Source organism: Nematolebias whitei, chromosome 1, assembly GCF_014905685.2.
Source record: "Nematolebias whitei isolate Nwh7 chromosome 1, NemWhi1, whole genome shotgun sequence".
Taxonomy (NCBI): Eukaryota; Metazoa; Chordata; class Actinopteri; order Cyprinodontiformes; family Rivulidae; genus Nematolebias; species Nematolebias whitei.
The window spans coordinates 35313905-35327817 of NC_056498.1; the positions used below are offsets into that span (position 1 = coordinate 35313905).

The following is a 13913-nucleotide window of genomic DNA, read 5'->3' on the forward strand; positions in this document are numbered from 1 at the left end:
CTGTTCAAACGATGCAGGTGAGACAGCGTAATGCTCTGGCTCACCTCTGGGGGCGCTGTGTCATATACAATATATGAAGTAGGTGGTTGGTGCATGCCCATTTCTGTCTCTCTTTATATCGCCAATGTTTGATTACACATGTGCTGCTCTACAGTCTGTCTAAAATATTGAATGAACGTGTGTGACATATTTCTTCTTTCTAATTGGCCATAAACGCACGGTTAAAATACACAGGGTGAGGCAGAAAGTACCTCTCCGCACCAATAGGGGGCAGTGCTGCCCCATAGGGACAATGAAACGCCGCTGTGCGTTGTTCTGTTACGCAGAGGGGCGGGGGTGGAAGATCATATCGCAAAACTAAAGGATTTTTCTAAATGTATTCATCTTAAAATAAAGGTAGTTTTTTTTATTTAAAAAGAGAGGAGTATGGAGCTGATTAAAGCATAATTATATGCCTTAAAAAAGGCTAAATTGAAATCTAAGCACCCGATTCCAGACGAGTTGTGCCTCACCTGTCACAAACCTCACCGCACGTCACTGAACAAAGTTCAGTCAGGTCATCTGGACAGTTTCTTTAACTGGTTGGTCCACTATGGAACTGGAGTGTCCATGGACGACCCACCGCCTTTGTTGACCTTCTACGCATAAATGTATCATGATGTCATTGTACGTTGCTGTTTATGTTGCGAGGCTTTTATTTTTTATACTTCCTCCACCCTTGTGTTCTCTTTTCCTCGTCTTGTGTACATGTAACAAGTCTCTCTTGTTATCGAGTCCCTGAGGCTCAGTGGGAACAATCTGTATAAATAAAGGTTGAACGAATGAATGTGCGTGTGCTGCTTGTGGGACTGATGAAGTCCTTTGGATGAAGGACGAAACAAACAAAAAGAAAACCTTCCAGATGACTTTTTTTTTAGGCTTTTTCTTACCTGGATTACTGAACTTTGATAAATAGATGATGGTGTATTTGTGCAGAGAGGAACTATAAGTGAAAACACCCTTTTGACTCTAAACTCATTTCCCTGCCCGACTTTTTTTTCCTCTTTTCAAAACCTCTTTTTTTTCCTCCCCTTTCTGAAAACATGCTGGAAGAGGAGGAGGAACGAAGAAACGCCTCAGAGGCGAGCAGGGAGTGAGGAGGAAGCAGAGAAAGTTGTCAGAGGAGCGGAGGGGACGCGACCGGATGGAAACCGAGGGCTCCGACGCGAGATCAAAGGCGCCCGAGCCGCGCGCGAGCACATGAACCAGAGCCGGTCCTGCGCGTGGACACGGAGACGCGGACAGGAAGAGGACACGGCTCGTCTCTTGTGGGTTTCTGCTCCGTAAAAGTGTCTTTAAGTTTCAGGGGCAGCGCGCGGCCCTTTCACCAACTCTTCCGGGAGGATAATTCAGAAAAGAAGAAGCGGCTTTTTCGTCGAGGAAGGAAGGAGGAGGGTGTTCCCTTCCGAGGAGTCCTGCTCGGCTTTAGGCGTTGGCACCCGGGAAGGGAGTCCCTCGCCATGGCCGGGGCCAAGCCGGGAGTCCACGCGCTGCAGCTCGAAGCCGTGAAGGTCTCCGAAGTCCTTTTAAAGGGAGGCAAGTTCATCAAATGGGAAGAGGTGAGCCCGAACACCGTCTTTCTGCTCTGTAGCAATGACCCCCCCTCCTCCAGGTGATTGTGCGCCTCGTGCAGGTGCGTAAATCAGATGCTCATAAGAGGGGTAAAGAAAAGAAAGAAAGTCCCCTGTAGTTGCCAGCGGTGTTGTTGTGCAGTTCTGGTCGAGCCGGTTCCACTTTTATCTAGACGCCCTCATGCAGCCTGAAACCGAAGAGAGAGCACCTGTCCCCGCCAGGACGTGTTCAAGGGCCGTGGGAATTTGGAGCTCACGGGAAAACGTGTTTGTGTTCAGACAGCCAAGTTCTTCATGTTGCGACAAACTTAAAAAAAAAAAGGTTTGCAAGCTCAATCATCCAGGTAGATAACAACAATAAAAGTTAAATTATGTCATCTGGACCAGTTTCTTTGAGAGAAATGTCTCCCATCCAGAGGACTTCATCAGTCTGCATTCTGCAATAAAGTAAAGCGCTATGTATTGTCATTGTATGTGCCCGTACAGTGACGAAATCGGTTCTATGCATTAACCCATTGCATCTGGGATGCACCCAGGTGGAGCAGTGGGCAGCTATGCAAGCGCCCGGGGAGCAATTGGGGATTGGGCTTCTTGCTCAGAGACACCACGACATGTGGGAATAGGTAGGGATTGCGCATGGGACTTTAGGGTACCAGGTCAGCTGCCCTGCCTCTACCGCATCTCGGCCCCTCGGGTATCCTTCATAGCTGTTTCAAGCCAACCTCCCGTTGGAATCTCAGGAGTAGGCTCTTAACACAACCTGTCCAAAACAATCGGTCATCGTGTACAACAATCAAATGTTTTAGTCCGGATGGCCAACTTGCTAAGCCTACTTCTGAGATTCCAACAGGAGGTTGATGACTGATGAAGTCCTCCGGATGGGAGACGAAACGTTTCTCACGTTAAGAAACTGGTCCAGATGACGTGATTTAACCTTTTTATTTTTTCAGATTCAGATATTCTTTACTGTCGTTCGCACCTCATGTGGTACATGTGGTGGAGCGAAATTATGTACACAGGGTCCCAGTTGCATCCAACAATAAAATGTAAAAGAAAAGCAGTAATAAGATCTAAGACTATGAACTATTGTTGTCACAACAAGCTGTTTTGCTTTTCTGCTTTTCTTTTAAGCCTTCCGCACGTTAAAGGACTGTGTCTGTCAACCCCGTCATGCACCAGTCGATACCATTGACCTTAATGAGCGTGATCCGAGGTTTACGAGCAGAACTCGGAGCAGAGTAGTAAAGGTCTGAGCCCATGTGAGTCTGGACGTCCATCAATGATTAACCGAGTCCGACTGAAGGGCTCCAACTGCAGTTTGCGTTGTGTGGCTGTTTAGTCCAGATCATCAACACGTTTCTATAAGGGCTGCCTTGCTCGTGTTCAGCTGTCATCGTCTGGCAGACATGAGGCGACGACATGGAAAAGTGCCATAAAAGAGCCGGCTTAAACGCGACTGAATGCTCTGACAATAATGCAAAGATCGATTCTAAGCAACTGAACTGTATAATGGGTGGAAAAGTGAACCAAGAGTTAAATAAATGTTGAAAGTACTCATCATAATGTTTGAAATCAAGCATAAAAAGAAGGTTTTCCAGAACCACACTAAAGGGTGCAGTTTGAAAGTTTTCACCCCATTAGTTTTGCAGATACTGTAGTCCCTCACTTATCGTGAGGGGTACGTTCCAGACACCCCGCGTAAGGTGAAAATCCCAGAAGTAGGGTCGATTTATATTTATTTTAAGTCTTTATAAACCCTTCCCACACTCTTGCAATGTTCTAAACTCTTAAACCTATTTAACTTTAACAACATGCGTATATGTACTGTACAATACAGCAACATTTTATATGGGTACTCGCAGTGAAGATACTACAACTGGAAGGATGAGTTCAGGTTCAGGATTATTTGCGATTTTCCTGCCAGTTCTGTGAGTTTAATAGTTACTTCTTACTTTGCGTTGCAAAACTATTTTTACCACATCAGTTTCTCCGCTAGTGTTTTCTCCCTCCATTGCTGCTCTTTGAATTTTCGTTAGAAAGCAGCGGCTGGAAGCACCGTTGGCTTCTGGGCCGTGTAGTTCTTTTGACTGGCGTTGCAGTGTATGCGATATGGCATAAAATTTATATCACGATATGTATTGTGAAGGGTGGCGATAACGATATATATCACGATATGTTTTTAGTACAAAACTTGCAATAGGAATGGAAAAAGCGTACGGTGTCCTTTTGCCATAATTTATTTTGAATTAAGAAAATTCCACTACTAGGTCGAGAGTTTTAAAATAATAAACAAATCAAGTATTAGGCTTCTTTCTTGTAGCGCAAAACGGTGCAAAAGATATCAAATGTAGTTTTAGCCATTTGTTTTAAACAAAATAATATGTTATTAACTCGTTAACAGTTTCCAATCGTCTCCCTTAATAAATGAACAGCAACAGAGCAGCATTTTACACTGAAACACTTCACCCTCCAAACCTCTAGTGGGCGCCTCCTTCCGCTTTAAGGAGAGCTGACACAAAATGAGTCTGTGACCAGAGGGTCTCGCAGTAAAATCAAACAACACAGCGTTCTTTTCACACATCAGAGAGCAGGTTTCTCTAAAGCTGACCAACGCTTACTTTAACTTGAGACGGAAAAAAAATAAAATAAAACTTTTGACGGAACTCAGCGTTTTGCGCATGCGTCCGAATACGGAAAAACTACGGCAAGCCGGCTGTAGTTAGCTTGTAGCTTCGCTACGTAGCTGTCGAAGAAAAGACTTTAACACCACTTACGCACAGTTTTTAACAAAAAAAAAAGTAACGATTAAACTGACAACTCTGATTGTACATCAGACACAGCATTACTGCGGTTAGCCGGTAGAAGACAGATCTCTATAGTAGGCTAAACTTCTATCGTTTCTACCGTGTACCGTATATATCACGCATTCCTAGTGTACGCTAATTGAATGAAACTACAAAATGGCAGTGCCTGTCTGATTAAAAAAAAAAAATATATATATTTTTTTGTAGAGATGCACCGATCCTATACCAATATCTGTATCACACCCGGTATTGAAAAACTTCTGGATCGGGTATTGGTGACAACAATGTGACCGAGCCATGACTGGGCAGATCTATTCACTCTAATTCGATGCTCTGTGCTTTGAGTGACGTCATGCGCTAGCGATTTCGCCGCACAGATTGTTTTCAAAATGGAGCAAGCGAAAGGATCAGCCATCTGGAACTACTTCACACTACCTCAGCCAACACATTCGACAGTTGCGTGCAATACGTGCGCAGCGACGGTTCCAAGGGGTGGCACTAAAACTTCCAGCTATAAAACTACCAACTTAATCAAGCATCTCCAGAGATTTCACCCCAAAGAGCACGCCGAGTTTGTTGAACGGAATTCAGCACTGTTTTTCTGTATCAGATCGGTACCAATCGATAATAAACGTCAGATATCGGTATCGCATCGGAAGTGAAAAAGTGGATCGGTGCATCCCTAGGTTTTTGTCTCGTCTGCTCCCGTTAACTTTTTATCCCGTACCGTCCCAATCACGAATATTAAAGTTGACAATCGTGCGTCGTGTACAATCTTACGCTGAAAACCCGCGCAACAGTGAGTCTGCAAAAGTTGAACCGTGAAGTATCGAGGGACTACTGTGTACTGGACGCAATCCTATATGCGGATCCGTGCTCGTTGTAAACAAACCTCCTCGAAAACATCGTGGAAGCATGAGTCACGCCACTGATCCACATCAGATCTGCTGTCACATTCGTGGGTAAACAAATCTGATGCCGTCTTCCTGTTATCAGCGCATGGTTCTAATGTTTCTCCACTGCTATGGGGGTGCATTAGTGCGTCGTTTACAGGTAATACCAGTAATTCAGTAGCATGAAATTTGATCTCCTTTACCATTTAGGCCTCATATGCAAAGTTTGGTAAAAGGCTAAATAAACCACAAGTTTTCCACTTGATTGGCTTTTGGTACGAAATGTGACTTTAAGACAAATAAATTTCCAAGGCTAGACGTAAATATTTCGCCTCACTGAGCTGACGACCCGTCATTACTGTTGACGATTATTTATACAGTATATATTCAGTACTTTTGCCTCCACTGTGGCAACTAAATCTGCATTTTTCCTGCGTCCTGACCTGAAGGCTTGTCTGTGTTGGGTCCACCGGGGGGCCGCGACCCTTATGATAACCGCTTGCAGTTCTAATTATTATTTTTTACAGATAAGGTCTGGTACAGAGAAACAAACCATTTTAGCGTTTCAGATTTGAACAACTTAACTGCAACCGAGTACGATGCATTATAAGAAGACGGTGGTGTCTGCTTGTGTCTGATTGTCTTCCAAAGAAAAGTTTAGTCACGCAACATGGAGAGCCACATTCTTTTTAATTTCCTTTCCTTCTCCCTTTCTCTCACACACTAACTCTTTCTGTATCGCTCTCAAAGGGAATTCCCAGGAAATGCTTATGCTGCCGATTAAGTGTGTGAACGCTCAAAAAGACATGCACAAGCTCCTTCCTTGTCCACTCCTGTGTCTCTCAAGAACAAATGATTATTTTGAAAACGGAGGGGAAATCGAGCAATAAACTTGTATAGAATTCAGCACATTTTAATTTTTTTTTATCCTAATCAGGGGTTGCAAATAAAATTAAGGATTAGTTTGAGCTTAGTCACACAAATGCACTGAGTTGTATACAGCAGTCCCTCGTTTATCACGGGGTTTAGGGTACCACGCCCCTCGCGATAAGTGAAAAACCGTGAAGTAGGGATACAGTAGTCCAAGTTTAACTCCCAATCTCCCTCCTTCTGTGTAAATTTATTTATTTAAAACGTTACAGTATTTAAATTTAAATTGTAAAGAAGAGAAGCGCAGTAGTCCCTCGCTACTTCGCGCTTCGTTTATCACGGACTCGCTCTATCGTTTGATTGGACATGACACGCACTAGGCTGATTGATGGATGAGCCGCACGATCAGCATGGGATTTTTATTTAAAGTAATTATTTTAAATTATTTAGCACCTGCTGCACGTTTGTGCAGCCCTTACTGCAGGATAAGCTTCCTTCTTCAGCTGCTCAGCTGTTCTCAATGCAGAGCGGAGAAGTGGGCGTGGCCAAGAGCACTTGCAGGTGGTAAAGAGCAGCAGAGGCAGGGAGCTGAAATCATGACAATCTGTGCTCTTTTAGAGCTTTGGAGTTTAGAAACATTGTTTAGAAGATTGCAAGAATGAGGGAAAGGTTTAAAATGCTTTAATAAATAAATATAATAAAAATAAACTGCTACTTGTACTACTATTCCTACTTTGCGGTTTTTCACTTTTCGCGCAGCTTCAGGATACGGATCCCCCGTGATAAACGAGGGACCACTGTAATTAAAAATGACTTTTAACAAATTTATATTTCGTGATTATGACGATTTTAGGATGTGACATACTTTGAATTTTAAATTGGAAGACAAAAGTCGGTCGGTGCAGCTGGACAGCAAAGGGTTAACCCTTCACGAAGCTGCTTCAGCCGGAGGAGAAATGTGGGCGTGGCAGAGAGCGGAGATCATGACACAGCAGGATGGAGCTTCTCCCTGCACCTGTGGGCTGCACACAGGTGCAGCAGGTGCTCTGTAATTTAAAATTTATTTTAAACAATCGATGCCGCTCATGTGTCTCATCCTTCAATCAGCCAGTTGTATGTGATGTCCAGTCAATTTGAAAAGCCGTGAAAGAGCGAGTCCGCGAAAGTCGAACTGCAAAGTAGCGAGGGACTACTGTATTTGCTAAGCAGCAAAAGTTTCTGTGAACGAACGCTTAAAAATGTTCAAATACAGTTTAAAACACACTTATAAAAACATTAAAACTTTTATTTTGCTTTACCGCCATTAAGATGTTTTCCTTTTAAGAATTGTATTTTTTTATGGGTTGTCCAGTGAACAAGTTGTAAAAATTCTTTTTTTTTTTTTTACTTTCCATAATCTAGGGAATAAGTTGTAACCTCTGCATAAGATATTACAAATAATTTGCCATCTGGACGGATGATCAATGAGCCATTGTCACCAATCCTTGAAATATTCCTTTCAGGACTTGAAGTAAAGAGATAAGAATTAGGAGCCGCACACAGAAAGTGTCTGAAGGCAGTTCAGTTTGTTTACATCATTCTTCTTCTTTTAATTTTTTTTAAAACTCCGATCCTTATTGCCGCTCTTCCCCACCCCGGCGTCCTCCCTTCGCTCATCTCACGTCTTTACGTTTTGGGGTGATTTCTTCAACTTTAAGCCAGGATTGTAGTCCTTCTCGTTGCTTTTAACGGCGTTCGTTCCCCCTGCAGAACTTTAGTTTCTCCACGGCCTTCGGGCGGTCTACAGTAGAGGCATGAAGCAACACACACACTGACACACAACAACTGACTCATGCACGGGGGAGGAGGAGCAGGAATGCATTCCGCATCGACTCTGTCTTCCGTGTTTTGGCTCGTGTACACGTGCTTGTGTGCATGTTTTTTTTTTATTTACTGGTTGTGCGTTGAATGACTTCCTGTTTTAGGCTTGTTGGAAGGCTCCAGAGCGAAACCGTTCTTCACCGTCCTGTGTGTCTGCCACCTCCTGCTCCACCCTTCACGGCCCCGGCCGCAATTCAATTTAGACAAATTTAGGCTGGAATTCAGTTAAGATTCCTTCCAAATAACCAATTAAACAGCGCGGGACAGACTGCGTGTCGACAGCTTGGGCTCTCCGTCAGTGTTCGGTGGTTCGGTTTAAAATATGTAAAAATGCACATTTTTCATTGTGAACCAGCTTCTCTGCGTGGTTGTCCTCGTGTCAAAACCAGATAAGAAAATTGCAGTCACTTGATTTGATCCCATCTGGACTTGCGGTCACACGGAATCACATGTTGAGTTTTGGAGATCTGATGTCCCTTTGGCGTCCTGGCGTCCTCTCAAATCCCTGTAAGTTAAACCAAGCATGGTGGGTTGTAAAATATTACATTTCAGGGTTGTTTCCTCTTAATACATTGGGAGATAATAGACCTGACAGGCCAACAAAGACTATGTTCACACTGCAGGCAAAAGTAACCCAAATCCTATTTTTCAAACCTTTATTTAGACAGGTTAATCTCAATGAGCCTCGAGGACTCGTTTACAAGAGAGACTTGAGTTTGATTCCCCACCCCCCCCAAATGTGACCCAGGGTGCATTCACACCAGCCCTTTTGTCCCGAACTCTAGCCCGTTTGCCTAGGAAGTCCGGTTCGTTTGGGGAGGTGTGAACGCGCCATCGAACTCTGTCACGGAACAAAAAGGCGAACACTGTCCCGGGCTAAAACCTAGGTCTCGATCCGGTAGAAGAAAACTCGAGCGTGGTTCGAGTGCAGTGTGAATGTAAACAGACCGAGCCCCGCTCCACAAGCAGGAAGAGGAGTACAATGTAGGGCAAGCAAACACGCATTTCTCTTACCTCATATGGAGCCGTCAGCTGCCTTGTGTGAAAAACATTGTCCATGGTCTTATGTCTCATCTTCTGCTCATGCCGAGTCCATTGTTGAAAAATGACAAAATATAACTCCTGAAACTGCTAAAACTTGACGCCACTCCGTTTTTGTTTTTATTTCCAGAAGAAGAAGACGTGTCTTCAGAGGTTTTTGTGTTGTTTCTTTCAGTAGTTCTTGGTGCAGCGCCCCCACAGGCGAGCGGGGGAACAGGTTGGTTCGAACAGGTGGACTCGACTGCACAGTGCAGTGTGAATGCAAACGCACCAGCTCAAATGTAAACAAAAGGTCATGAATATTGGTCCCCAACCGAACCGAGTCTACCGGACTATCAGGTGTGAAAACCGAGTTTTGCACGACAGTCTGAACGTGACGAATTTAATCCGACCCAGGTCTATTTCACACATGGTGCTAAATCTAATTTACATATCCAATGTTTTCCAAAACGGACAGCACGGTGGCGCAGTTGGTAGAGCTGCCGCCTCTCAGCGAGCCTTTCACCATGGTAGAAATCCCGGCCGTGGGGCCTTTGTGGGTGAGGTTTGCATGTTCTCTCCGTGCATGCGTGGGTTTTCTTCGGGTACTCCGGTTTCCTCCCTCAGACTAAAAACATGCATGCTAGGATGATTGGTAACTCTAAATTGTCTCTAGGTGTGAGTGAGAGAGTGAATGGTTGTCTCGTTTGTCTCTGTGTCCCTGTGATGGACTGGAGACCTGTCCAGGATGCCCCCCACCTCTCGCACAGTGACTGCTGGACATGGGCACAGATTCTTTCCAAAGTGACCTCAGTTTGAACGGTCATGTTGTGCTCATCTGACTTTTACATCCGTGAGGCACACGTACGCAGAAAAGACAGAGGAGATATATGGACGCAGTTAGAGAGGACATGGAGGTAGTTGGAGTGAGGACAGAGGGTGACTCGCTGTGGAGAACCCTGAAGAGCGAACAGCTGTAAGAAGATAAAGGTTTATGCAGATTGACCCTAACACTGATAATACCAACATCGTACCGTTTACAGCTCGGACCTTCGTACGCCTTCGACTACGGGACAGCAGTCCTGTTGCTTTGTCTTGTTTCTTATAGTTCACCTTCTCCTGGGTGACGGACAATCTACCATTCTACACGTACCAATGTTAGTTTCAGACCGTATCGATTCCAACGTCCGTCCATCCATCCTCTTTTACAGTGAGCACTGGCGCCCATGTCCAGCCGTCATTGTTCTAGAGGAGGGGGACACCCTGAACAAGTCTCCAGTCCATCACAAGGACACATCGAGACAGCGGTGTAGTCTGTGATACGCGGTTAAATGGAGTATACCCACTAGAAAAGCTTAAGATTTTCAGTATACCCCCTTAAAAGTGCCCAATGATGTATGAGGTATCATTAGGCACGTGTCATTTATACTTTAACCGCAGCTGAACACTTACGTAACAATGTATCGGTATGCAGCGCTTGTTTATTACATTCGCTTATCCAGCGAATTGTTGTATAATTAATACTTCTGTACTTGCTGCTTAATACTTCAACATGTTTTGCTTTGATACTGTACTATGAATTCTATAACGCATTTTTAACACAAACTCAACTGTTGTACAAAGTTTGTTGTTCATTTATTCAAATATAAGCATCAGAGAAATTTGGGAATGTTCAGTATGCTTAAAAATTAAAATAAATCGACGATGACGTTGTACTAACCAGTGTACTTTGGTTTCTAAGCGCAGTACTGCACTAAAGTTAGTTTTACCGTGGACACTTCAACGGTGTCCAACGTAAAACTAACTTTGCCGCTGTATACCCACTGCAAAAATGTAGACTACACCACTGCATAGAGACAAACGAGACAAACAACCATTCACTCTCTCACTCACACCTAGAGACAATTTAGAGTTACCAATCAGCCTAACATGCGTGTTTTTATCTGAAAACCCACACATGCATGGGATAGATACTGGGGTTTGTCTGCTTCAGTGCGTCGCTCTCGTTCTAGAAGTTCAACTCTGCACTGGAGTAGCTGAGAAGCTGCAAGCTCAAACCAAACAAACGCTTGACGAAACAATCACGTCGGATGATCATTTCGTAGGCTGCTATTGCACAACTGCAGAATCCCACGTGCTAACATGTGTAGCGTCCATGTGGCATACTTCTGTAAACACAGTGTGCTGTGTGTGACGTCTTCTGCGCAGGCGGGTCGCTTCAGGGCCTTAGAGCGTTCACTCTGGAATCTGAGGGAGATCACATTTAAATTCTAACGTGGACAAAATTCGGATTTGAGCAGAAGATCGGAATCAAGCATTCAGACCTGCAGTGTGAATGTGGTCATAGAGGAGCTCCAAACCTTTATTGCTGTGCACAGTTGGAGACGCCTAAATAAAAGTGCAGTTTTCCTCAATGTTCACCAGTTCTTTGTTGTCATGTATGGCCAATCCATAAGGACAGCTGAAAAAAAAAAAATCATTCGCCACACAAAGTAGTTACTCCACAATAATGTAAATGTCCCAATTACCGTATTTTCCGCCGCACACATCACACCGCTGTCTGCATCGCCTTATAATCTAGCTCTTTTTTGGTTACATTTCCTTTTGGTTGCCATTTTATTTTAACTTGTTTAAAAAAAAAATAATTGTACGCATCTTTTATGATTGTCTGTTGTCGTTGTTGTCACCCTTTGTTAAAAAATTCAGGTCTCTCTCGTAAATGAGTCCCTGAGGCTCACTGGGATTAACGGGTATAAATAAAGGTCGAACAGGTCACATCAGTCCAAATATGTCTAATCAAAGTGGAAAAAAAACATAAATATGTCACTTTGCCGTATAAGTTGCATCGAATATACGCTACCGCTGACAACCCAGAAATGTGGGCCGGTGTTGTGCCAAAAATCAATGGGCTGCCAAATGGCGGCCGCGGGAGTGTGCACGGGAGGACTTTAACAAGAATTTAACAAGATTAACACTTAAAAACAATTATTTGTTTTCTCAGCATTATAGTAAAGGTGTGTCTCAGTTGATCTTTTACTTAATAAATGCACTTCAATGGTCAAACCAGCTGCATTTCGCCGGGGCGGCGCATCGAAATGAAGCTGGTTTGACGGTTGCTCCAGGCGTGATCCCGGAGCTGGACAGAGGTGGCAGTGTATGGCAAGCTGATTGTGTCATTAATAGCCACTTTTACCTATTACATGACACAACAGCATACCATACCACTCGAGTGCCATCTAGCAGTTGAAAATGGTAATGCTCAATATTTTCAGTCGGAATGAATGAAAATGATCATCTCAGCCAAAAATTGGTTTATAAATTTGGGGAAAAAACATAAATAAGTCACTTTGATGTATAAGTTGCAGGGCATGCAAATTATGCAAAAAACTGTGACTTATAGGCTGAAAAATACGGTAGTTAACCTGCTATGGATTGTTTTGTTCTGTATTCTTTAGTTGTTTAGACAGTTGTAAATAGAATTTAAAACGTTTTTGATTATTCAGTTTTTTTGATTATTTACAGTGTTTTGGTGGGATGGGTCACAACCCCCCGCCAGTCCGTTGGTTTATCACATCGCTCGACGGAGATCTGAACTGTACACAGCTCCACAAGTTTCATTGGACTTTAGACACATTCTGCTGGTTGTAGCCCACTACTCACTCTAAACCTCACACAATCTTATTTAAATAAATGCAGGAATATCGTGCAGCAAAACCTGCGGTGTCCAACAGTGGAGATCTTTCTGTTTAAAAATCCATTTAGGGCAGACAGACATGAATAGAACGTTGAAAACCAAAAACAGGGGAGATAACAACGGGCCATTTTCTCCAACATGGTGGGCCAGTTTACTGTTGATCTACACTTGAACAAGATCAGTTTGTGGATCCCGTAGTCCCGAGATTATTGCGGGGTTCATGTTCCACACATCCCCGCGATAGGTGAAAAACCGCAAAGTAGAAACGCTATATTCAATTTAGTATTTATAAATATTTTAAGGCTTTATAAACCCTTCACACACTCTTGCAATCTTCTAATCTCTTAAACCTGCATGATTTTAACAACATGCTTATATGTACTGTACAGTACTGCAAAATTTTACTCGCCAGCTCTGCAGAACAGCAGCTCTGTTCCGGTTCTGCAGACCTGCCCTGCAGCGACGAAGCCCACCGCCCCGTCCAGGTTGATGTGCGCATGGGTAATTGAACTTCAGGATTATTTGCGACTTTCTTGCATGAGCTTAATAGATGGCGTAGATTTACGTTGCAAAACTTCCCCTCCATTTCGGCAAAAAATAGTGGCTGGAAGCACTGTTGGCTTCTGGGTAATGTAGTTCTTTTGACTGCTGATACAGTGTAGGCTTACTTAAATTAAACTACAAGCAAGCAACTGCCGGAATAACTGTTCGCTTCTGGGGAGTGCAGTGTTGGCTTCTGGGTAATGTAGTTATTTATGTATTTATTTTTTCCCCTCAGCCTTACAGTATAGGCTTATTGAAAGAAAACTACAAAATGGCGAAGCCAGTCTGAAATTTTTTTTGGTCAACTTTTTATCTCGTACCGTCCAAATCACGTGAGCAATATTAAAGTTGACAATCGTTGGAAAAACGGTGAAAGAGCGAGTCCTCGAAAGTCAAACCTTGAAGTAGCGGGGGGACTAATCTTCTTTGACTTCTGAACGTAGACGTCGGAGCTTTATAGCTAACATGCATGCACCACTAATATTTTTACTTCGTAGTCGTCAAACCAAACTGACGACAAACACGTTCTCTTTTCACCTGTACTCCATTTCCACCATTTAGTCTGAAACCACTGGTCTGTGCTTTCTGTCTGTTCATATCAGTAATTTGTGTATGCATA

At 43.5% G+C, this 13913-nt stretch overlaps 1 protein-coding gene across 1 annotated transcript in view; it reads left to right on the top strand.

The window, feature by feature from the left end:
- Positions 1–1123: 1123 nt before the first annotated feature.
- Positions 1124–13913, top strand: part of plcb3 (phospholipase C, beta 3 (phosphatidylinositol-specific)) — a gene marked incomplete in the record, with an annotated part of 95978 nt that continues 83188 nt past the window's right edge. Inside the window, 1 exon segment of the mRNA XM_037676193.1 lies at positions 1124–1598. Coding sequence (XP_037532121.1) covers positions 1500–1598 — 99 coding nt within the window.